Source organism: Mus caroli, unplaced genomic scaffold (genome assembly GCF_978045245.1).
Source record: "Mus caroli unplaced genomic scaffold, Mus_caroli_1 scaffold_9, whole genome shotgun sequence".
Lineage (NCBI taxonomy): Eukaryota > Metazoa > Chordata > Mammalia > Rodentia > Muridae > Mus > Mus caroli.
In genome coordinates, this window is record NW_028227264.1 from 24,424,657 (window position 1) to 24,451,798 (window position 27,142).

The window sequence follows — 27,142 nt, forward strand, 5'->3', positions numbered from 1 at the left end:
AGGTAAGGAAGGCCTTGTGAATTTCTAGTTTAAAATCATAAAATTAGGTCAAGAAAGAGTGCCTCGCACACAGCCTTTCTTCCATAATTCTGCCAACCACTTCCCCTTGGCCTGGAATTCAGGCTGTCATGTTTGAAAGTATTCACACTGTCTTTGCTTCTCCTCATTACCCTATTATCCAGAGAACAGTTATTTAAGGGGCCATACACATTCATTCTGCACCCTGATTGCTGAGGTCTTGAACTCGGTTTCCTGCCTTACTCTTAGGTTGATCTTAAGCTTTGACAGATAATCAACATGTGTATTGATGAGAGATTTGGTTGATTACAGTCTCCTTTTTCAGTTAAATTTATGTATATATGTATATTTTTTTTTGCAGAGAAAGAGAGTCCTTCTTATAAACATTTAGAAAAATGAAGTAAAAAAAATCCCAAGCCAAATTATATTAACAATTTTAATCTTTAATGTGAGCTTCTACTAATCTCAATATTTTTAAAAAATATAAAATGATGCTCCCTAGATTCTCAAGGCTTCTTATATTCTATCAAAAGGCAAATGATACAGGTATTTAAAGATATTTAAAGTAATGCTCAGTTAACATGTCTTCCTCTTTTAAGAACAACATTATTTTACAGCTACATTTTAATGACCCAAAACATTTGGTTATTAATAGAATTTCTAAGAATAAGTTTTTCCTTATCTTTAGAAGGATAGTGTGTCTTTAGGAGTACCACTAACAAATTTTTGGCTTTTGTTGATCGGTAAACTTCTTTATTCTCCAACAGCAGAGGCCATCTGGTTTGTTGGAAGGGACTTGTAGGTTAGCTTATGGGAGCTGGAGAGAGGTAGTTGCTAAGGAACGACTGGGGAGGTGCTGGCCTCCAAAAGGTCTCCTCAGGGAATCTCCTCCAGTGTTGACATCCATGGCCTGGGGAGGCCAGTATGTCCTTGAACTTCACAAAGTCTCTTTCGGAACCTTCCACAGTGGGTGGTAAATTACCCCAAGTGGATGCCCTGTTCCTGGTCTAAGAGAGTTCATGGTTCATTTCTTTTCATAGAGTTAATGAACGGTACATTTAAATGGCTTAGCCAGGAGCAACAGAACTTTTAATCCTCTTGAAATTAAAAGCAAGAAAAAAAAAAGATTAAAGTATTTAGTTTAAAATGGTTGTGTGTATTTTTCTTCCTCCAGTTGAAGTTTCTTTTTTTCTTTTTTCTTTTTTTCTTTTTTTACAGATCCCTAAATTTATTGTAAACCAAGTGAGGAAGCAGAATATTGAGAATCAAAAGAAGGAAAGGAAAGCCATGAAGAAATTGCTGAAGAAAATGGCTTATGACCGAGAAAAACATGAAAAGCAAGATAAAACTGCAAATGGTGTAAGCAAATCCTGAGGGTTCATAATTATTGTGATTTAAGTCCTTCCATTGCAATGTTCTCCTGTTTACTGTGCCTCACTAGGAATATAAATGAAGGAGACCAGTTTCTCTTCTTCTAATGACCAATATTGAAAGTCGGTCAGGTGTTAGCACTCAGTGTGGAGTTTAGTAATGGTGAACAAAGAAATAATGTCAAGAGAAGACTACCCTCAATTTTCCCCTTCAGGGAAACACACACATACACACACACACACACACACACACACTCCTTTTGTATAGTTCAGATGCCCACTACTGAGTGAAATTCCTCTGCACTCCACTAAGCTTCATCCATAAGAATTCATACAGAGACTTGACTGGATTGGCGGTATCTTGAGGCAGAAGGTCAATTCTAGATCCATGAAAAGTATTTAAGCTTTGTAATTTGATCGGAAGAATTTTAACTTACATCATAGAGAAGAAAATTAAGACAAAAGATCTAGATTTACAAACTAGTGTAGGGATGGATATATTAAGAACCATGTTTACGAGAATGAAATATGTATGAAAATATATTTATGAATTGAGTTAACCAAGCTCCGGTGGCAGCTCTCAGAATGAGGGAGAGGCCTTCTATTGTTCTGCTTAAGGGAAAACACCCCTCACCCCAACGGGAGTTGCTCAGTTGCATGCTGCCATCTTGTGGAAAACTATGAAAGTGCAGTTGTCAGCCTTTGACCAATTTTTCTCCTATGGTCTGCTATGGTTGGGGGGTTAAGGAGATCTCTAAATTATATATATACATATAAATTATATATATACATATATATAGTGTATATATATTATATATATGTATATATATTATGTATATATATATTTATATGTATATATATGTATATATATTTATATATATATAATTTATATGTGTGTGTGTGTATATATATATATATCCCGAACCCATTTGTAGCTCTCTCTTAAAAATAATTTCTTAGAGATGTAAAAATGTTTTAAAAGTCAATTGTAAATATCTCTAAAAGATACAAAATAGAAGTAAGGGAAATTTTCAATGTTGTTTATAGTTGTTTTAGAACTTAATTTTAAAATAGGGTTAGAAAGGATTTGTTACAGGTAATTTTTCTCTCACTTTGGAATGCTCCGATACCTCAGATACAGTATAAAGAGGGGACTGGCATTGTAGTCCTGGCTGTTCAAATTGAAGCCCAATTAAGTGCCCTTTCCTTTTCTAAAAAAATTTCAGATATTTAGCAAAATTCTGTTGATCCAAGATACCAAGACTTAATCACCCATTAGCTTATTCAAAGAGGCCCAAAGCTGGATCCTTGCTTTCCCACCCTATACAGAAGTAGGCAGCTCAGACTAACTTGTGTGTGTGTGTGTGTGTGTGTGTGTGTGTGTATGTGTAGGAAGCCTGCACCAGGTACTGCATACTAGGAAGCAGGCATCAGGAGGCTTCAGAGGGGCTCAAGCTTATTTGTGAAAACAAGTCATCTCTGCTAGAAGAAAGAAGTGTGGACTGCAGAGGGTATTCCTAGGGTCCCAGCCCCACACTTGGGGCCGGTTTGGACTATCTTTTAGAATGAAATTTTTAAATTCAATTCCAGAAATTTACCTTTCAATTGGCATCAAAGAATCAAGTTGGTATCTTAGAATCATATACATAGGAAAAAATTATAAATAAGCAAACAAATGCACAAAATGAAATTTACTTGTGTATGGTTGATTTTTTTTTTTTTTGTGAAAGCATCCATCCATCCATCCATGCATCCTCTAGTGCTAGAACTGAAAAATCAAAACTGGAAGTTTTAGGCTAGGTTTTGTGACCAGTAGGAGGTTGCTACTGTCCAGCAAATGGCTGGCCCTGCAGCCGATCTCTTTGAGTGCAGTGAAAGCCACCTCACCCCCACTGCCTTGTATTTTATCACTTTTCTTCCTTGATTCTTCAGCTAAATCGTCTTAATGTTCAGCCCAGGCCCTACATGGTATGGCTGGATACTGCCTGAAATGCAGTCTTCATTTGTCAAGCAATTATTCATGTTATCACTTACACTGTATTTGGGTATTTGAAAGACATTACTGAAAAAAAAAGAAAAAAGAAAAAAGCCGGACGGTGGTGACGCATGCCTTTAATCAAAGCACTCGGGAGGCAGAGGCAGATGGATTTCTGAGTTCGAGGCCAGCCTGGTCCACAAAGTAAGTTCCAGGACAGCCAGGGCTATACAGAGAAACCCTATCTCAAAAACAAACAAACAAACAAATAAATAAACAAACAGAAAAGAAAGAAAGAAAGAAAGAAAGAAAGAAAGAAAGAAAGAAAGAAAGAAAGAAAGAAAGAAAGAAAGAAAGAAAGACAGACAGACAGACATTACTGGACAAAATAGACCATCTCTATTAACCATGGAAATAAACATTTTTAAGCAAAGTAAATATAAAATAAGTAAATATAAGTATAAACAGATCGTATAGTATTTTACTGTGTTGTAGGCCATGCTTTGTGTGTGTGTGTGTGAGTGTGTGTGTGAGTGTGTTTGTGTGTGTGTGAGTGTGTGTGTGTGTGTGTGTGTGTGTGTGAGAGTGTATGTGTGTGTGAGTGTGTGTGTGTGAGTGTATGTATGTGTGTGTGTGTGAGTGTATGTGTGTGAGTGTGTGTGTGTATATGGGAGGGATGCCGGGCAGGGAGGACGGAATGGAGGAGGTAGGAAGAGAGAGGATATGTGATCATGGTAGGAAGAGAGAGAATATGTGATCATGTAGGAGACCCAACTGTGGTCCAGGATGGACTGAAACTCACAAATAGCAAAAGAGAATCAGAACTTCTGACCATCCTGTCTCAATCCCAGAGAGCTATATTGCAGATAAATACTACCATGTCTAGCTTCTATGCAGTGCCCAGTGAATTTGTTCATGCTAAGCACACTATCCACTGAGCTGGATCACCAGCAACTCCCTTTGGTGTTAGTACAAAATATTGTGAATATAGCAAACAAAGTGTTTATATCATTGAGTTTATCATAATTTCATCTTACCTCTAAATTCTCTCCAATCCATGGTACCTAGGAAATCCATTTATACTGATTATCATTTATCAAAAATAACCATTTCGATTTTCTAATGCTACAAAAGTAAATAGGAGTAGGGAACTAAGAATTGAGTGAGTTCCTGGACAGCCAGGACTACGCAGATCAACTGTCTAAAAGAAAATCGCTGACCCAAAATTCGAAATTTGTGATATGAGGAATTAGGATGACTGGAAAGATCTTAATTTCAATATGGGATCTGTTGCGTATGAGAAGTCAGATAGACGTCTAAAGCTAATGATAGACGTTTAAGTGACTTGGAAGACCAATCAAGACCCAGGGCAGCCAGAGAGGTCTACGACTTGCCACTGCCAGTGGGAAAGCAGAAACTGGGTCCAGGCAGAGCCATGCTTTGATTCCTTATTTCAATGGGAATTTTACTACAAGCTTGAGGCTCTAGTGTACTCAATTTGTATTTTTATTAAGGCAGTCCTTGTGAGGGACAGTCTAGGGAGTACAATGAGGTTTGGTAAGAGACACAGGGTAAGACACAAGTGATGAAAGTATTGGAACATGCTATTTAAAGAACATTTGCTGAGACGTGGCAACCATCTGAAAGTTATGCTGCTTATTGGATTTTTGAAACAAACAAGTTTTTAATTGTGTGTATGTTTGTGTGTGAGAGCATGTGTGTGCATGTCTGTGTATGTTTGTGTGTGAGAGCATGTGTGTGTGCATGTCTGTGTATGTTTGTGTGTGAGAGCATGTGTGTGTGCATGTCTGTGTATGTTTGTGTGTGAGAGCATGTGTGTGTAAGTGTCTGTGTATGTTTATGTGTGAGAGCATGTGTGGGTGCATGTCTGTGTATGTTTGTGTGTGAGAGCATGTGTGTGCATGTCTGTGTATGTTTGTGTGTGAGAGCATGTGTGGGTGCATGTCTGTGTATGTTTGTGTGTGAGAGCATGTGTGTGCATGTCTGTGTATGTTTGTGTGTGAGAACATGTGTGTGTGTAAGTGTCTGTGTATGTTTATGTGTGAGAGCATGTGTGGGTGCATGTCTGTGTATGTTTGTGTGTGAGAGCATGTGTGTGCATGTCTGTGTATGTTTGTGTGTGAGAGCATGTGTGTGTAAGTGTCTGTGTATGTTTATGTGTGAGAGCATGTGTTTGTGCATGTCTGTGTATGTTTGTGTGTGAGAGCATGTGTGTGCATGTTTGTGTGTGAGAGCATGTGTGTGTAAGTGTCTGTGTATGTTTATGTGTGAGAGCATGTGTTTGTGCATGTCTGTGTATGTTTGTGTGTGAGAGCATGTGTGTGTAAGTGTCTGTGTAGGTCAGAAGAGGGGGTTAGGTCTCCTGGAGCTGGAGCTGCAGCTGCAGGTGGTGGTAAACCTCCCTATCTATGTAGGTGCTGGGACCTGAGCTCCAGGACGCCAGAGGAGCACTAAGTGCTCCTCATCACGCTCCTCTATTTTTTCACTTTCATTGACATTTTCTCTTGCCACGTTTGAAAATAGTCTAATCATAAAGAGGTGTCTAATTAGATACAGCATGGTATATTTATATCACACCACATAAAAATATACATGATATAAAATTTTTATATCATGAAGTACACAGAAAAGTAAATAAAATAAAAATAAAAGCGACACCAGTGAAGAGTAGAAAACAAGACTTGTGACGGGTGAGAATTAGGGCTTTTTTTTTTTTTTTTCTATTTTCAGGGAAAGAACCCAGCACTGACTACTGTATCCCTGAGCTAAGTTCTCCAACTCCCAAACTTTGTAAACATTTACCTGGTGTAAGACACATTGCTAACAATTTTGTAAACATTATCTTATTTTTAAATCCTGTTTCCCTAGTTAGGGTATATTGGCTTATTTCAGATAAGGAAAGAATATTTTAAACAACAATTTTAATCTTCTGTAGAGAGAAAAGAGTTGGCATTCAAGACCAACTATCTTTAAAACCTACCAGTTCTTACTGATTTTCTCAAATAGCATCAAATTGTAGCCTCTAGGAAGAATCTATTCCAAATCTTTGAGTTCATTGTGTTGGTTCTGATTATGTGCTGCTGCTGGTATGAAATGACATGCAGGTAGCTTTTAAAATAAACCTGAGTAGGGGGAAAGGGCCAGTTGAAAAAGAAATTTAGAGCAAGAGCTAGCAAGAGTAGGGAAATGTGGCTACTGGTCGTATATTAGGAGTATGTGAGACTGAATTCTGTTTGTGAGACTTGCCTACTTAGGGGTGGGTTGCAGTTCCTGGGTCACTCAGAGCTTCAGATACATCTTTGAAGTTAACCTAGAAATTATACTCGAGGGCACAGAATGCTGTGTAACTCCAGGATGATTCAAGGGTGAGAAAACAGCAAGACAGACCCAAGGCATGCTCGTATTTACATAGTGAGTCACTCTGGAGTATTGTCAGACCTGGATAACAAAGCCAGGTAGTTAGGGATTGGGATGGTGATTTTAAAGATACTATGTGTGCTATTAAAGCTAAGTATATACAACTGGACATTCATGCTATTAAGATAAGCTTGACTAGATAAATGAGTACTTTGAGCCAAGTTTAATACTTAATTTACCTAATAAGACAAATATTTTCATGACTACAATGTATTAATTGATACGAACATGAGTGTTCTCAAATACAATTAAGTTTTGTCCATTATGATAGGAAGATACAATCACAAAATTATAGACCATTAGAAATAGTTATTTTCTGTTAGCAATTAACTTACTGGGATCTTGTTCTCTCTATATACCCAGTTTTGGTATATGTAAACCTATATATTTAGTTGTATTTTGGTGGGGAGGGAACGAAGGATGGAACCCTCTATTTAGGCACACAGAGTCCCACTGAACTGTACTCTAAAACATGTATCTTCTCTGATACTGAAAAAGTAGAAACAATAGCATCTGAGCCCCAGCATGAAGTCCCTTTGTGAATGTTGTTCTTCCTCCTACCTGTTCGGCACACTTTTTCCCACTTTAGTCTTCTTATGCTAATCACAGACATCCCTTCCTTGCACCTGTAATTCCTCAGATGGCCTCTGTCTAATAAGCATGCACGGGCAGCTTTGATGATCACTTAGTGACAAATTGCTGAAGCTCCCAGGCTTCATTTCCAGCCTAGTCTTTGATTTACATGATCCTTCCATGGCTGCCCCAGCTCACCTCCTGGAGAGAAGCTAGACTTTTACAAGCTTGGGCTATAGGAGTCCGATATATCCGATGTTATCTCCCACTTCTGGTCTCATGGGCTCAGGAAACCAAACTTCTCATGGTGTCCTTAACTTCGACGTTCACTCTGGATGACCTGGTGTCAGACACTAAAGCAGAGCTCCAGTTTTGAAATGTTTATGAACTTTCCAAAAGCCCCAGATCATCTTGTAAGAGTTTCAGGTTTAGGGACTTGGGCTGGAGGACGCTGGAGTCAGCTGAATAGCATGCAGGCTCTGGTGGCTTACCCATTAGCCACAGCTCTCCTAGGCATTCACCTGGGGTTTCATTGAGAAGGTCGTCAAGGGTATTGATCATTGTGACAGGTAGTGATCACCAGTTCTAGCACCTACTTTTTAGATCAGGACAACAGTGTCTGACTTAACTTGGAGACTCATGTGGAAAATCAAATCAAACGTCACACTCTTATTTTTATGACACAATCCATCTGAAATAGAAAATACAAATATCATGTAAAAAAATAAAAAAATAGGACTTATTTCACTGTGAATTAAATGCTGATCAACTTCCGTAAACTATTAGGGCCCTAGATGTTTTCTGAATCTGAATCAGGTTAAAGTTAAAGGCATTCTGATAACAAAGACCACATTTGGCACACTGTTTAAGGCAGAAGATCTCTTTATATCAATCACCACCACCACCTTCCTGGTATTGGAAGTTCACTCTAGGGTGATCTACATGTCATTTTGCTTAAGATACTTTGCTAACATGTCCTCACTTAATTTTCTAAAGTATACATTACATCTGACCTTTTTAAGAAATCCTTATTTCTAATTTTCTCTTTTGATGATAAAGGGTTTTCTGTAGCACTAAAAGTGTCAGCTTTCCATTCAAATGGGTTTTAAGGAAAAAGAAGAATGTCTTATGACTGTACAGTACATTTTTGGAGGGCAAAACTATAAGGAATGTAATGTTTACACCTGATAGAAAAGGCAGGAAAGATCATGGTTTATTTAACCAGATCAGAACTACAATCAGATTTCTCTAAGCACACCTTAGCTCAATATATAACATGTGTGAGGACCATTTGAGAGCATTTTTTTCCCTGTTAACAGTAGTCTTGGTGTACAGAGGAAATTAACATTCTTTCCATTGTAAACTCACTGAGAACTGAGCTAGAAGGGCACATTAGTCTTCATCTACGGCAGACCCGCTGTATGTCAGAGAGCTTCCGTTCCCAGGCAGACTGCTCCCCAAAGTCATGGATGATGTTACTGTTGCTAGTCAGCATATCAATCAGGGTTCTCTAGGGGAGCAGAACTTATAGAATGAATATGTATAAAGTGGGTTTACTAGAGTAGCTTACAGGCTGTGGTCCAGCTAGTCCAACAATGACTGTCTGCCAACAGAAGAATCCAGGACTTGTGCAGTAGCCCACAGGGCTGGATGTCTCAGCTGTTCTTCAGTGTTTGTCAGAATACCGAAGAAGTAGACTCTAATGTGAAGGAATAGACTGGTCAGAGAGACCAAGCAGGCAAAGGGGGAGCTTCCTTCTTCCATATCCTTTATATAGGTAGCTACCTGCAGGTGTGGCTCAGCTTAAAAGTGGATCTTCCCACGTCAAAAGATCACTATTAAAAATGGGTCTTCCCACTTCAAATGATTTAAGTAAGAAAAACAAAATCCCTCACAAGTGTGCCCAGCCATTTGGGTTTTTAGTTAATTTCAGATATAGTCAAGTTTACAATCAAAACTAGCCATCACACATCCATCCCCTGTTAACTTAGCGCACAATCGTATCTCCTTATGTCATGCTTAATTTCTAAATGAAAATAATAACCAGGTTATAATTATGTCCTAAATTCTTTAACTATTCTATGTAAAATTTTTAACACATTATATATTTAATCAGATCATAATTACACCTAATGTAATACAACTATCCCTCGTACAATCATTTATTATTATTATTTTTTTTCGAGACAGGGTTTCTCTGTATAGCCCTGACACTTTCTAGGAGGAGTGACCCATACATTCATTCCTGAAGGGACTGAGCCCTTTGACACACTGCTTAGATTTTAATCATAGGCCATGGTAGCACCAAAAGATGCCCTAAGGATCTCCTGCACTCCAGACATAATCCTTCTTATCTCCATTGTGGAGAAACAATCCAATATCCCCATGGTAATCTAGTTCAATCCTCCTAACACTGTTAGCTTATTGGCTTAAGGATATCAGAAGCCCAAAGTGGCCAAAGGAAAGTTAGTTTTCAAGACAATGAAATATTATATCTCCTGGCAGAAGCACTTCTTGTTCTGGAACAAAAATTTCTAGGCCAGCAGAACTTAAGGTTATGGCAACAGAAAGTCATGCTTTCCCTACAACATCACTAGGGATAACAGTGAGTGGAACTATTCCAGTTTCCACCCCCTTGATTCTTGGACCTATGGATCTTGGCTATGGGAGAAACCACACCATATATTAGAGACTGATTCAAAACATGTACTGCCTTCTGAAGAACCCTGCCCCACCCCTCCATTGCTGCTGCAACCTAATTGGTGCTGTAACTGTGTTTTCAGAAGGCTATTCCATCATCCTATCAGGCCAGATGCTTCAGGATGGTGGGGAACAGGGCAAGACTAGTAAATTCCATGATTGTGGGCCCACTCTCATTTCTCTGGCTGTGATGTGAGTTTCTGGTCAGAAGCAATACTGTGTGGAATATCTTGATGGTGATTAAGGCATTCTGTAAATCCAGTGATGGTGGTTTTTGCAGAAACATTAAATGCAGGAAAGGCAAATCCATGAAAAGAATAAGCCCAGTGAGGACACGTGTTGCCCTTTCCATGGAGTAAAATGGTCCAACATAGGCAACATTCCACAAGGTCACTGGCTGTTCACCCTGGGCAGAAATGTCATACTTGTTACCTTTAGGTGCCAAAATGGTGCCTGAGTTATATCTGTGGCTCAGTGTTGGTCTCTGTTGTTGACAGGTCTGGCACTTAACAGTAACTGTAGCCCAGTCAGCCTTGATGAGGAAAGTCCATGTTGTTGAGTCCATGAATAGTTTACATCTCTGCCACCATAGGCATTTTGTTCATGGGTCCATTGATCAATGGCAGCAGGGGTGGCTGGGAAAAGAGGCTGACTATCCAGAAAAGGGGTCAGTCTATCTACTAGATTACTGAACTCCTCTTCTGCTGAGGTCATCTTTTGTTTTTCGTTCACTTTTATATGTACCTTCACATCCTTTGCCCATTTGGAGAGATCTATCCACATTCTTCTTCCCCATATGTCTTTCTCACTAATTTTTCTATCATGTGCTTTCCAAGTCCCTGACCATGTAGCAAGTTCATTAGCTACAACCTATGACTCACTAAAGAATCACATCTGGCAGTTTCTGCTTCCAAGCAAAATGTATGACCATGTGTACTGCCAAAAGTTATCGTTATAGTGAAGTTTTTCTCTTGATGGTGTCTTTCCTGGTTGTCCCAGAAATTGGTTGTAATGCTGCAGCTGTCTGCTTTTGGATGGTGCCTGCATAATGTGTAGAATCATCAGTAAACCAGGCCATAGTCTTCCCTTCCTCAGTCAACCAATCATACGGTACACCTTATGAGGCTATAGGTACATGCCTAGCCACAGTTAGCAGTGTAATGGAAGTAGAGATCATAGGCACTTGTGCGACTTCTTCCTGTAACTTGCCTGTAATTTTTCAGGATCAGCTCAGGTCCAATCACTGTGTGTGTATGTGTGTGTGTATGTGTTTGGTTCTGTCTGTCTGTCTGTCTGTCTCTCTATATCTATCTATGTATCAAATGGAAGATATATATCTATGATATATATATAATTGCTAAAATATGTATTTTGCTAATATATTGCATATATATCTATAATATATTATACACATGCACACACATATATATGTATATATGTATGTGTATATATATATATATGTGTGTGTGTGTGTATATATATATATATATATATATATATATATAGAGAGAGAGAGAGAGAGAGAGAGAGAGCTGCTGTGCATTTCCTACTTTATGACTTGATGAGTCAGAAATTACTCCCAGATCATGTTGGTTAGCTCAGGTTGCATTGTAACTTTATGGCCCATTGTCAAATGTGTAGTTTCCTCTAAGCCCCAAGGGCTATTTTTCAAAGGGAAAATAGTTGTCTATAGATGATGGCCTTGATTCAAAATCCCAAAGGTTTCTTCTATGATTCATCTATAGCGGACTGCCAAAGCCACCAAACAGCATCTCTATCTGCTACTGACACCTCAAGTACCATTGGGACTTCTGGGTCATATGGTCCAAAAGGTAGAGCAGATTGCATAGTAGCATGGACCCATTGAAGAGCCTTCTCCTGTTCCAGGTCCCACACAAAGCTAGCAGCTTTTTTAGTTACTTGGTATATGGGCAGGAGTAACACACCCAAGTGAAGAATGTGCTGTCTCCAGACTCCAAATAGATCACTAAATGTGCTTCTTTCTTGGTGGGGGGGGAGATGTCAGGTATAATAACTTATTATTTACCTTAGAAGGAATGTCTCTCCATATTCCACACCATTGGACTCCTACAAATTTCACTATGGTAGAAGACCATTGAACTTATTGTTGGATTTCTCATTCTCTGGTATGAGTTCAAAGATGTTGCTACCTCCTGCTCAAGTGGCTTAATTAGTATAATGTCATCAATACAATGCACCAATATGATGTTTTGTGGAAGAGACAGATGATCAAGATCCCTTCTAAGTTATGACTATGGGCTTGAAACTTAATATATCCTTGAGGTAAAACTGTAAGGTGTACTCCTGGCTTTGTTAACTGAAAGCAAATTGGTTCTGGTGGTCCTATGGACAAGAACCAAGAAAAGGTCATTTCCTAGGTTAATAGGTGCATACTATGTACCAGGAGATGTGTTTATATGCTCATGTAAGGGCACCCCATCTGGTACAGCAGTTGTGATTGGAGTCACTACTTGATTTAGTTTTCAATAGTCAGCTGTCATTCTCCATGATCCATCTGTCCTTGCAGTGGTCAGATAGGTGAGTTAAAGGGGTGGTGAGAGATGTGGTGGAAACCACGACTTCTGCAGTTTTCAAGTCTTTGCTGATGACATTAATTTCTGCAATTCCTCTAGGGATGTGATACTGGTTTTGATTCACTATTTTCCCTGGCAGAGATAACAACCACAACAGCTCTCAGTCCACAGGTCAGGGAACCAGTGTGAGAAATTTGCCAACTTCTATCCCAATTATACATGGTAGGACCAGGGAAATAATTACAGGATTAGTTTGGTGACCCACTGGACCTACTGTGAGTTGGATTTCAGCCAAAACCTCATTAATCACCTGAATTCCCTAAGCTGCTACTTTAAACAGAAGGCCTCGATGTTTCTCAGAGTCTCCTGGCATTAGTATTAATTCAGGACCAGTATCCAAGAGACCCCAGAAAGTCTGATTCTTTCCTTTTCCCTAGTGTACAATTACCCTTGTAAAAGGCTATAAGTCTCCCTGGGGAAGGGATGGAAGGCTAACACTAAAACTTTTAGGTATATTATCAATATCCTTCCGCAGGGGAAGCTAACCACACCTCCATTAGAATTTTCAAACCAGCTCAAGTCTGAAAATTGGTTTATGGGCCAAGGTTCCTTTTTGTTGTGATACAAAGGAGACATACTTTCATTTGTTTGAGAATTTTTCTGCTTATACAAATCAAGTGAAGATGCAATAGATTACTTATCTATGGCATGCCTAGAAGCACCATGAGTGATTAGCAGGTACCAAAGGTCCATATGAGTTATGATACCGAAAAACTCACCTTGCTTATGCTGACCATTATGGGTGAGGCCACCATGGACATTGCTTTATCTATACTGCCCATGACAATGACCACTATCACCTTGGCTTTGGTAATTCAGTGCTGCCATCTGGTTCCTGCTACTTCAGAGCCCAATTAAGGCCATTGCATTTAATTCATCCATCTGAGCAGCCATTTCTCCAACCCTAAGGTCTGGCACATAGAGAAGGGGCACAAAATACTTCTTCAACTGTGTTAATGACCCTTTCACCATTTTGCTTCTTATAGGATTAGCAAAGAACATGTCTTCTGGGCCTTTCCATTGTGGAGGATTAGGTGTTACATCTACTCTGAGCCTTCAAATCCCTTCATCCTTTTTAGTAGACCATCTTTTGACAAATGTTTCAGCCAACCACTCAAACTTTTGACCCATTTTTAAGTGTGTAAGCTTCTGTATTGAATATAGAATCTCTAGTCTGTGTACCTGTATCAACAAACTCAGCCTTATCCGTTACCTCCTACTGTTATCCCACGCCCATAAAATCCATTCCTGTACATTATTTCTCAGATTTCTGCTCGATTGAGCTCTTTAGAAGGATAGTGCATTTCCTCACAGACTACACTTTTTATCTCCCCTCTAGGAACCTGTTCAGCCTTAAGTCTAGTTATAGGTCCTAAAGCAACTATTGATGGGCCCCAAGGGACGTCAGTATTGTCTTGCCCCACATCTCCTTCTGAGAAAGTCACTGCTGATTTAGCAAAAAATTAAGGGTGAATTTCCTCTGTCAAAAGTGGAAAAGGCAATATTTCAATGGGTTGAGGTAAGAATGTATCTGCTGAGGGTAGAGAGACTATTTCCACCAGTGAGATAATCCATTGAGAATCTGAGGATTCAAAGTTCTCAGCTTCAATAGGGTCTTCCTACACATCTTCATCCCTAGTCACAGAATCCCATTCTTTGGCAATTAATGTTCTCACTTTAACTGCTGGCACACTCTGAGCCTGGGACTTGAATTTTCACTGTAATTCAGCCAACATTATAAGGAGAGCTTCAGTATGATTTTTCTGCTAAAATTAGCTCTGTGGTTGCTGGAGAAAAGATTCTCTTCTAGGGCACATTAGAAACCTTTACACCATTTATATGCATCTAGAGAGATGATCAGTTTTGTTGCCGAATTTATTGTCCTTCACCATATTCTGAGATTCTAGAAGTGGGCTAATTTTATCACAGAGCTCAGTCTTTGTCAGTTCATCCAATGATGCTAGAAGCAACAATCTATCATCTCATGTTTCCTTGTTTCCCTAGAAACTGTCAAAAGTATTGTATATGGTCACCAAATCTATTGCCTCTAACAGTTGGTGAATCAGGATAATCACATGACATTTGTCTTAAGTTTGAAAAATAGTTCACACCGTGGGCTCTTAGAATTATCTAAGCTTCTAGGAGAGGCTTTCAGTAGCCATAGGTGTTAGCAAATTGGAAAGTCTATTCCAGACACATAAACAATCATCCTTATACTTTTGTTGCTCTAGAATCACTTCTGGCTCCAAAATCTGTATTAACAAGGGTTCTCTAGAGGAACAGAATTTATATCTGTCTGTCTGTCTGTGTATAAAGGGGATTTATTTGAATGCTTTTCAGGATATGGTTAGCTAGTCCAACAATGGCTGTCTACCAACAGAAGGCCTAAGAATACAGTAGTTGTTCAGTTCACCAGTTTGGCTTTCTTAGCTGGTCTTCAGTATATGCCAGAATCCTGAAGAAGTAGGCTTTAATTACCAGTGAAGGAATGGACTTTACAATAGGAACAAGGATGAGCAGACAAATAGAACATGCCACTTTTATCCATATTTTTTAATGTAGGCTGCCAGTAGAAGGTGTGAACCAGATAAAACATGAATCCTTCTCCCTCAAAAGATGAAGATTAAAAGATGAGTCTTCCCACTTCAAACAATTTAGTTACGATAAAAAAAAAATCCCTCAGAGCTATACCCAACTACTTGGATTTTAGTTAATTCCAGATATAGTTGAGTTGTCAACCAAGAATATCCATTACAGCCATGAAATATGAAGGTCACAAAGATTATTCTGTGTATAGCTTCATCCACTATTATTTCATATGTGAGCTACTATTATATTGTTTGGCTTGCAGATCAGGTACAGTGTCTTTTCCAAGCTTGGCAGCTCAATGTAATTAGTATACTAATATCATTTGCATTGGATACAGTGTGAGTCTGGAGTTTAATTGAGTCTGCCATATACCATTTAAACGAGATCATTGGTATCATTTATTGCTTATCATCTATATATAAATATCACTTGCCATCCCTTGATAATATACTCAGCAAAACCTTTTTGAAAACATCTTAGTGATTTCCATCTTTACATTTCTGCAAGAGCAGCCTCACACTGAGTCACTCTCAGTTGCTGTATTGTGAGGGGAAGTGGAACAGTTAGTTGCAATGCCTTAAATAAGTAGAGGCTTGCTTCTGTCTTAGATAGAACACATCCTGTTTCGTGGCAAGTTCCCTAGTTGCCAGAAATGTCAAAAGATAACCAGAGAAAGTGCCATTTGCCCCTAGTGGCTTGGGCATTGAAGAATTCACTAATTGTGATAAGAAAACCTTTCTACAGTGCATAGTTTAGGAAGGGTTATCACTAAAGTGCCTAACTTACTCCTTTTGTAGAGAGTGAGAAATATAGGAGATGGTAATTTCCACAATCATAAGGAGCCTGTGATAGAATGTCCATGTGACCCACCCCAATTTAGTAAAAGCCAACTCTGGTACCATATATCTGTAATATGACAATTTGCTTACATTACACGTATACTTGAAAATTATGGCATACCCTCAGAAGCAGGGTTTTGAAACTGTGTGAGAGGTGGTGCACTCTTAGAAGTTCTGATACCTCACTGAAACTCACTATTTCTTGAGAAATTCCATTGCTTTCTCCAAGGCCTGAGCGCATTTTGAGAGTGTAGGATATGGGCCACATTATTAGTATAGATATTCAGTTTTTGTAGGAATATCTTAGGAAAAGAGCGGCTATTCATCAAGCAAACACAGGCTGCTGCCGAGTGAGCATCTTGGACTTCCTGCAGAAGTGACTGAATTTACCTCTTATAGCATTCTTTATTTTCATTTCAGCAATTTTGTCTCTTCTTGTCTTTGCAGAGTGTAGGGAGAAGTACAAAGCAACAGGGGGCAATTGGGTGTATTAATCTTCGACAAAGTGCTTACATTATTTTTTAAGCATTAAAAACAAATTCATAGAGACACCCAGGATCACACAACATCTGCCCCAACATCCGGCATAACTGTGACCCTTGAGATCTAGGGACTCATGAAATCTGCCCCCCACCCCCAGCCCAGCTGAGGCAGGGATTCCTCCCAGTTTGCACTCCTGCCCAAGTGGACTCAGGGCACTGTCTCCTCACCCACTCCTACAACACCCAGAGACAACTGGACTCCCAGGAATTCTGATAAAACCAGGCTCATAAGAGGGACAGGCTCCAGCCAGAGACAGCAAGGACAGTGACACAATGAAGACCATAAGCAACAGAAACCAATGCTACTTTACAACATCAGAACACAGTTTTCCCACTACACCAAGCCCTGGATACTCAAACACACCTGAAAAGCAAAATTCAGATCTAAAATCTCTTCTAATGAATATGATAAAGGACTTTAAAAAGGACATAAATAACTCCCTTAAGGAAATACGGGAGAACACAGGTAAACACATAGAAGCCCTAGAAACAAATAAATGAGGAGACACATGAATCTCTTACAGGAAAACACAAACAGGTAAAGGAAATGAACAAAACCATCCAGGATCTAAAGATGGAAATAGAAACATTAAAGCACAAATGGAGACAACCCTGGAGATGGAAAACCTATGAAAGAGATCCAGAGTCACAAATGCAAGCATCACCAACAGATTATAAGAGATAGAAGAGAGAATCTCAAGTGTAGAAGATACCATAGAAAACATTGACACAACAGTTAAAGAAAATACAAAAGCCAAAAAGCTCCTAACTCAAAACATTTAAGAAATCCAGGACACAATGAAAACCCTGAACCTAGGAAATTATATGTATGGAGGACAATGAAGATTCCCAACTCAAAAGGCTAGCAAATATCTTCAACAAAATTATAGAGGAAAGCTTCCCTAACCTAAAGAAAAAGATGTCCATGAATATCCAACAAGCCTACAGAACTCCAAATAGACTGGACCAGAAAAGAAATTCCTCCCATCCCGTAATTCGTCAAAACAATAAATGCACAGAACAAAGAAAGAATTTGAAAGCGGTAAGGGAAAAAGGTAAAGTAACATATAAAGGGAGACCCATCAGAATTACACCAAACTTCTCAGGAGACTCTAAAAGCCAGAAGATCTTGGGCAGATGTCATACAGACCCTAAGAGAACAAAAATGCCATCCCAGGCTACTACCCCCAGCATAACTCTCAATTACCATAGAGAGAGAAACCAAGATATTCCATGACAAACCAAATTTAATCAGTACCTTTCCAGCAATCCAGCCCTACAGAAGATAATAGATGGAAAACTTCAACACAAGGAGGGAAACTACACCCAAGAAAAAGCATGAAGCTAATTTCACAAACTCAAAAGAAGAGAACCACACAAGCATAATTCCACCTCTAACAACAAAAATAACAGGAAGCAACAATCACTGGCCCTTAATATTTCTCAACATCAATGGACTTAATTCCCCAATAAAAAGATATAGACTAACAGACTGAATATGTAAACAGGACCCAGCAGTTTGCTGCATACAGGAAATACATTTCAGTGTCAAAGATAGATACTACCTCAGAGTAAAAAGCTGGGGAAAAAAACCAAGCTGGAATAGCAATTCTACTATCCAATAAAGACTTTCAACCAAAAGTTATCAAAAAAGATGGGGAAGAATACTACATACTCTCTCACCAATTGATAGATTATTGAAACAGAAACTAAACAGAGACACAGTGACAATTATGAACCAAATGGACTTAACAGATATCTAGAAGATGAGGGGTGGAAGTATAGATGGTCAGGAATTTGAAAGTAGGTGTGTAGCAGTGGGGGAAGGGGAACTGAGAGTAGCCACTAGAAAGTCCCAGATGCCAGGGACCCAAGAGGTTCCCAGGACCCAACAGGGATGACATTAGCCAAACTACCCAACAAAGGAAGCTAGAGCCTGTAGAGACCATATCCAGTGGATAGGCATGGCCCCCAGTTGAGCGATGGGACCACCCACCCACCTCAAAAAATAATAAATCAGAATTCCTCCTGTCAAAAGGAAATTCAGGGACAAGGAGTGGAGCAGAGACTGAAGGAAAGGCCATCCAGAGACTGCCCCACCTAGGGATCCATCCCATCTGTAAACACCAAACCCAGACACTATTGCTAATGCCAAGAGGCTCGTGCTGACAGGAGCCTGTTAAAATTGTCCGGTGAGAGGCTCTGCCAGAGCCTGACCAATACAGTGCACTTAACTAAACATTGGACTGAGCATGGGGACCCCAATGAAGAAGTTAGGATAAAGACTGAAGGAGCTGAAGGGGTTTGTAACCTCAGAGGAAGAACAATATCAACAAACCAGAATCCCCGCAAAGCTCCCAGGGACTAAACCCCCAACCAAAGAGTACATGTGGAGGGTTCCATGGCTCCAGCTGCATATGTAGCAGAGGATGGCCTTGGTCTTGTGCAGTCTCAATACCCCAGCATGGGGGAATGCTAGGGCAGTGAGGCGGATGTGGGTGGGTGGGTGGGTGGGAGCACCTTCATAGAAGCAGGTGGGAGGGGGATGGGATAGGGGGTTTGTGGAAGGGAAACTAGGAAGGGGGAGAGCTTTTGAAATGTAAATAAATAAAATAACCAATAAAAATGAAAAAAAGAAAATGCATACTCATATATATCTTAGTATAGAAAATGTTACTGTCATTATTCTATTGTGTTTGATGAAAATATTGTTAAGTTTTTTTTTTTCCTTTGAGTCTGTGAATCATGGTGGAGTAGGTAGTTTCTATGGAGTCTGAAGTGTTTTAAATGAGCCTTGGGACAGATTTGGTTGATATATACCCGCAGGGCTTAGGACCTACCATACAGGCTAGATTTTTTATTTTTTCGCCAACAGGAAAATAAACCACCAGGATAACAGGAGAAAGGAGAGTAGTTGCTGAGGGCCTGGACTGTTGAGCTCTTTGTGACAATATATTATTTTTCTAGTTCATTTTCATCTGAAAAGGGTTCATTAGTTCTTCTGAATATGGAAGTGTATCTTATCATCTCAAGTGTTTGCATTTTATTTATTTATTTTTTTCAGTTTTTTTTAAATTTTTAATATTTTTATTACATATTTTCCTCAATTACATTTCCAATGCTATCCCAAAAGTCCCCCATAGCACCCCCCACTTCCCTACCCACCCTTTCCCATTCTTTTGGCCCTGGCATTCCCCTATATTGGGGCATATAAAGTTTGCAAGTCCAATGGGCCTCTCTTTCCATTGATGGCCGACTAGGCCATCTTTCGATACATATGCAGCTAGAGACAAGAGCTCTAGGGTTCTGGTTAGTACATCATGTTGTTCCAACAATAGGGTTGCAGATCCCTTTAGCTCCTTGGGTACTTTCTCTAGCTTCTCCATTGGAAGCCCTGTGATACATCCAATAGCTGACTGTGAACATCCACTCCTGTGTTTGCTAGGCCCCAGCATCGTCTCACAAGAGACAGCTATATTTGGGTCCTTTCAGCAAAATCTTGCTAGTGTATGCAATGGTGTCAGCGTTTAGAAGCTGCTTATGGGACGGATCCCTGGACACGGCAGTCTCTAAATGGTCCATCCTTTCATCACAGCTACGAACTTTGTCTCTGTAACTCCTTCCCTGGGTGTTTTGTTCCCAATTCTAAGAAGGGGCACAGTGTCCACACTTTGGTCTTCATTCTTCTTGAGTTTCATGCGTTTAGCAAATTGTATCTTATATCTTGGGTATCCTAAGTTTTGGGTTAATATCCACTTATCAGTGAATACATATTGTGTGAGTTCTTTTGTGATTGTGTTACTTCACTCAAGATGATGCCCTCCAGGTCCATCCATTTGGCTAGGAATTTCATAAATTCATTCTTTTTAATAGCTGAGTAGTACTCCATTGTGTAAATGTACCATAATTTCTGTATCCATTCCTCTGTTGAGGGACATCTGGGTTCTTTCCAGCTTCTGGCTATTATAAATAGGGCTGCTATGAACATAGTGGAGCATGTGTCCTTTTTACCGGTTGGGACATCTTCTGGATATATGCCCAGGAGAGGTATTGCTGGATCCTCCGGTAGTACTATGTCCAATTTCCTGAGGAACCGCCAGACTGATTTCCAGAGTGGTTGTACAAGCTTGCAATCCCACCAACAATGGAGGAGTGTTCCTCTTTCTCCACATCCTCGCCAGCATCTGCTGTCACCTGAATTTTTGATCTTAGCCATTCTGACTGGTGTGAGGTGGAATCTCAGGGTTGTTTTGATTTGCATTTCCCTGATGATTAAGGATGTTGAACATTTTTTCCGGTGCTTCTCTGCCATTCGGTATTCCTCAGGTGAGAATTCTTTGTTCAGTTCTGAGCCCCATTTTTTAATGGGGTTATTTGACTTTCTGGAGTCCACCTTCTTGAGTTCTTTATATATATTGGATATTAGTCCCTTATCTGATTTAGGATAGGTGAAGATCCTTTCCCAATCTGTTGGTGGTTTTTTTGTCTTATTGATGGTGTCTTTAGCGTTGCAGAAGCTTTGCAGTTTCATGAGGTCCCACTTGTCAATTCTCGATCTTACAGTACAAGCCATTACTGTGTTTGCATTTTAATTTCGCCATGCACAATACATTTTCATTCCCTAGGGTGGGGTAAAAGGTGACTATGGAAAGAACTTTGTTGTTAGTTTTATTAAGCAAATTCAAATATAGTTGGTACTGTAAATTAAGCAGGATTTCCTAATTTTAACATCATAAGTACATAGTTATATTCAAACCCTGGTTTTCCAGCTAGGGCCATGTGCAAAGTAATAGTGAGGATAGAGTATGTTAATTCAAAGTAACACTGTTTGTTTCCATCACTGTGTGGACAAGATGAACAGAGGTTATGAATATAGCCTCAGTATTTCAAGTGTCTCAATTACAGTTTTCACACCAGCATTCCAGTTGTTGGTATCAGCTTATTGTCTTCTGTTTCCCATGATGGAAACAGATAACTGTGACTCAGCCATCATGGGTAATGTTCAGATTAGGGAAGAAGCTAGAGAGTAATTAATCTTAGGGGAGAAAGTCCTGCAGTCTGAGTTGTGCTTCATCATTAATACCTGCTCAGAAAGTAACATATACCTCTGCCCCACCTCACCCCACCCCACACCACACCACAGGAAATGTTCCATCTACTATTGAAAGTAGGTCATTTTCTAGTATGTTACAGATGAAAGAAGTCTGCCTCCTTGTTACATTGTAAAGTGGGCTTTCAGGAAGGGTCAGGGTCATGGCAAGGTCAGAGTACACCATTTGGGACAGATTACATACCAGGTAGGAGAGATCAAGATCAACACTTGCCAGATGGAAGGGCATTGAGACTCCGTGTGGTTGGACCTGGTGCTTGGTGCCCAAGCTTCTTCTGCAGCACTTTGCTTTGTTCTGCCATTCCAATATGAAATCTCTCCCGTTAGTGAGAATCATTTTTAAATGGTTTGGGGGCATATGCTTTTTTTTCCCTGACTAGTTCTAAAAGAATACTTCCATTTAGTTTCCAAAGACATTCACAGCATCTGCAATTTGTTCATGCTTTATGATTAAAACTAAAAGGAACGCAAGACCATATCCATTTAATAGGGACACAGAAGTAATGTGTGCTAAAGGATGTGTATCTTTCCTATCTGGCAGGTAAGTAGACCTAGCATAGTACTCAGGAGATGCTTGTAAACTTTGCCTGAATTAAGTAGGATATGTGTAATATTTAAGGAATCATATCTAAACATAATTTGAGCATGCTGTTCTCAAATCTGTTTAAGACATATGGTTATAAATAATAAATTAGTATTTATTTTAGCAAAAACCATTTAGGAATTAATTAAGCCTATTATTTTGAATGCTGTAGCTGATGTTCTAATATTACAAACCTCAAAATGTTTCACTGGTATCTCTAAATCCATAAAATGTCCAGTACATCCAAAGACAGAGGGCTTAGAATTGGTTCTCTTAAGTAAAGTACAATAAGCTTATTAACCAAGTGGGAAGCAAATGTGGTACAAATGCATCAGGAAAGTCTATTTCTTTTTCCCACCCAGGGATGTAGAAAAGTAGAGGAGATGTTGCTACTGGGCGGGAAGGTTTTGTTAAAGCACACATAGGCATAGCACCGAGTGGCTTCTTTCTGATTCAATTTCATAAATTGCTGCATGAGGAAGCGCTCTCCGGTAGACAACCCTCAGAAATCAGCACTTAATATGGCAGTAATGGTTATTGCTGTCATTCTTTACATCTTTAAAAATAATTAAGCATTACTGCACAGGCATTATAAAGTTCCCCTATCACCATTAAGAGGATATTTGAGGTTTGATGTAATTTAGCAAATTACATTATACAGTAGTTAAGGTTTTATGCAGTGGAGTTAACTGAGTGGTAGTTAAGCACTCTTGCCATACAGTGCATTGTACGGAGTTCCATGTTCCAGCTGCTGTCAGCTCTGTTCCAGTGTCATTATTGCTTTGCAGGCTGATGTTCCTCAGGGAGTGATTCGAGTGCAAGCTCCCCATCTTTCAAAAGTTTCCATGGCAATACAGCTAACTGAAGAACTAAAAGCCAGCGATGTGCTTGCCAGGTTTCTCAGCCAAGAAAGGTAGAGGTCTGTTTTAATTATTCTGTGGGATAACTCATTTTTATATTTATATTCTCTCTCTCATCCCCCCTCTCCCCCTCTCTTCTCCCCTCTCCCCTCCTCTCTGTATCTCTTTCTGTTTCTCTCTTTCCCTCCCTCCCCCTCCTCTCCTCCCTCCCCCTCCTCTCCTTCTCCTTCCAGCTCAGTGTGTGTGTGTGTGTGTGTGTGTCTTACCATATGAACAGCAGAGCAGAGTTGACAATTAGACCCTTGGAAAGAATAGTCAGAGGTAGACTGTGTGCAAGTTGAAGTTGTTTTATGCAGCCTATGTGAGCAGCCCTTCACCATTTGCCTACAATGAGCTTGGCAAGTGAAACTACACAACGGTAATTCCAGAGCACTTGGTTGGAGGTTAATTACTGTTTGTAGGCTGTTACAAAGATTGCTAATTAGGATGCAGCAGGATTAAAATGAAGATGTAACTTTCTCTATGAAATTTAATGAATAAGAAAGAAATGTTCCAATCTGAAAACTGAAAGCTTGGGTGATTGCAAAGGACAGTCAGTCCCCTGAGGTCTAAGTAAGGAGAAGAGAACAAGCTGTTCTCACTAGGGAGGATCATGTCCTTCTTTGCACTGGGGCAGATACCTTACAGTCCTTAGAAAGCTCCTTACCATCATTGTATGCATTATAGACTGTGTGGTTTCCATTCAACCTGTGTCAAATTTGAGGGGTCCTATAGCCTTTCCCATTTAAATATCTAAATATCTTATTTTGGGTGTAAGTCACCTTTAGTGACATTCCTATTTATGCTATGAAATTAAAATTCTATTTTAAAAAAGTATGTGTGTGTGCATGTGTGCATGCGTGTGTGCCTGTGTGTATATGTGTGTACAAATTTGTGAAGCCCTTTCTCTCTTTCTACACTGATATGGATCCTAAGGGCTAAACTCAGGTCACAAGGCTTGTGCAAGAAACTCCTTTACCCACCGAGCCATCTTACCAACCAAGAATTTTTTTTTAATTAGGTATTTTCTTCATTTACATTTCCAATGCTATCTCCATACCCCCCCCCTCCACTCCTCTACCCACCCACTCCCACTTCTTGGCCCTGGAGTTCCCCTGTACTGAGGCATAAAAAGTTTGCAAAACCAGGGGGCCTCTCTTTCCAATGATGGCCGACTAGGCCATATTCTGCTACATATGCAGCTAGAGTCAAGAGTTCTGGGGTACTGGTTAGTTCATATTGTTGTTCCACCTATAGGGTTGAAGACCCCTTTAGCTCCTTGGGTACTTTCTCTAGCTCCTCCATTGGGGACCCTGTGATCCATCCAATAGCTGACTGTGAGCATCCACTTCCGTGTTTGTTAGGCCCTGACATAGTCTCACAAGCGACAGCTATATCAGGGTCCTTTCAGCAAACTCTTGCTAGTGAATGCAATGGTGTCATGGTTTGGAGGCTTATTATGGGATGGATCCCTGGATATGGCAGTCTCTAGATGGTCCATCCTTTCGTCTCAGCTCCAAACTTTGTCTCTGTAACTCCTTCCATGGGTGCTTTGTTCCCAATTCTAAGAAGGAGCACAGTGGCCACAGTTAAATCCAGAGTGTTAGCATCTCAGTATATGTACTAATACACATAGTCTTTCTTTGAGGTTTATGTCATTCTATCAATGGAGAGTTTCAGTCAGGTTGTGTGCTGATGCCTCTGTAGGATCAACTTTATGTTCATATTTGTCCTCTTTGACTCTGCTAGGTGTTAAAAGGAGAGGAAGAAAGCTTAAGTCCATTCCCCATTGTATAACTTCCGAGAATGGAAGTGGAAGCCTGCAGCAAATACCATCATTCCTTCTGTTTCACTGATGGGAGCTCAGCCAGGGAATGTATTTGCCCCAGATCACACATGAACCTATATTTTGTCCACAGAGGCAGCCCCTAAACTCATCCCACACCAGTCTCTGGGAGTCACTCTGGCATTAACGTCTTGAGTTGAATACCTCAGAATTAGGGGCTGGATACATTTGGAATTTCTCAGATTGAACTTTTCTCCCTTGAGTGTCTCTGCTACAATAAAGACAGCTAGCTCCCTCTCTTGTCTCCACCTTTGACCCGTAGATGCCACCTTTGACCTTTCTTTCCTCCATGGGCTTGTTCCCTTCCCTCCCAGAGTGGAGATCTTGATGACTTGTGACAGGAGCCTCCTACAAGCTCCAAGGACTTCTGCTCATCTTCCCTAATGTTCCAATTGTAACTCCTTATGAAGTTGTACAATGTGTTCAACTTTAATACTTTTGGTACAACCAGAAACATTAGTTCATATATTCAAATGCATGCTGTCATGGTTTACATATGCTTGGCCCAGGGAGTGGCACTGTTGGAATAGGTGTGTCACTGTGGGTGTGAGCTATTAGATCCTCATCCTAGCTGCCTGTAAGCCAGTGTTCTCCTAGCAGCCTTCAGATGAAGATGTAGAACTCTCAGTTCTTCCTTCCCCATGCCTGCCTAGATGCTGCCATGTTCCTGCCTTGATGATAATGGACTGAATCTTTGAAACTTTAAGCCAGCCCTAATTAAATGTTGTTCTTTGTAAGACTTGTCTTGGTCATGGTGTCTGTTCACAGGAGTAAAACCCTAACTAAGACACCATGTTATGCATTAGTCATGACTTAAGCAGCCCTCAGTAAGCGTCTGTACTGTCTTTTTCCTCTACTCTGTACTTTTCCTCACTTATATCCCACCTGATTGGAACACTAGGGAAGCTGGCTCACTTTCCCTCAGCATTCCTTGTCTGTCTATCTTAGCCCAAGCCAATGAGTATACATCAGACCAAAAACTATAAAAAATTGGCCATTTACCCATCAGTCTTTGGTAAAATATTGATACCTCTCATTTGTTATGAATTTGTTAATCTTATATACAAGCTATCAGGTGCCAGAAAATTTGTTTAAGCTTTCTGGAAAATGAAAGAACTGTGTAGACACTTGAGACTTGCTCTGAGAGCAATATTGGACTAAGTTCTTAAAAAAATCAAAGGAATATTATATAAGAGAGCTTCCTCCTAGAAATATGAACCTTGACTCTAAAGTCTTATCAGGTTTGTGAAGTTATTCTTTTATAGAATTACTTAGAAAAATTGCTGAGTTGGAAGATTTTTGTATATGTGTGCATTTGATATTTTAGAAATGTTTACTTTTGTAACTGTTATGTAAAATCAAAACCATATACAGTTATGGAACAGCGAGAGGTTCCCATTAATGGACATACTATGTAAAGTCAAAACATGGCGGAGTGTATCTATGGGCTTAAGCTACATCAGCTTTTTATGGCAGGTTGAGAAAATCTATTCTTTTTTTGTTGTTGTTTTGGTTTTTTTTTTGTTTTGTTTTGTTTTGTTTTTCGAGACAGGGTTTCTCTGTACAGCCCTGGCTGTCCTGGAACTCACTTTGTAGACCAGGCTGGCCTCAAACTCAGAAATCCGCCTGCCTCTGCCTCCCGAGTGCTGGGATTAAAGGCGTGCGCCACCACGCCCGGCCTGAGAAAATCTATTCTTTGAAGAATATAAATGTATAAATAGCACACTGAGTGGAGTCAAGTCCAGAGTGCTTATTTCTGCACTGTATGGGTGAGCTCACCTTCCCCATTTGAACAGCCAGCCTATGGGGCAGTTCTTAATTTATTGTGGTCATCTTGTACACCATGACTGTCCTCTTATACAGTCTCATGATGAATACTAAGCACAGTAAGAAAACTGAGTCAGATCCTTGGCCTATATAGGAACAGATAATCATATTAATAATCATGCAATACCAATGTTGAATTAACTTGGGTTTTTGGTGTTTTCAAATTTTGATAGTGATTTATTCCTTTGCCTTTAGATATCTGATTCTATTTATTTCAT

General features: G+C 39.8%; 1 protein-coding gene across 5 annotated transcripts in view; it reads left to right on the plus strand.

Moving 5' to 3' along the window:
• Positions 1-27,142, plus strand: part of Arhgap18 (Rho GTPase activating protein 18) — a 258,522-nt gene that overhangs the window by 229,807 nt on the left and 1,573 nt on the right. For all 5 annotated transcript variants that reach the window (XM_029482498.2, XM_029482496.2, XM_021175112.3 and 2 more), the window contains 2 exons: positions 1,237-1,377; positions 23,141-23,265. In XM_029482498.2, the coding sequence (XP_029338358.1) occupies positions 1,237-1,377; positions 23,141-23,265 (266 nt within the window). The remainder of the gene's footprint in view (positions 1-1,236; positions 1,378-23,140; positions 23,266-27,142) is intronic.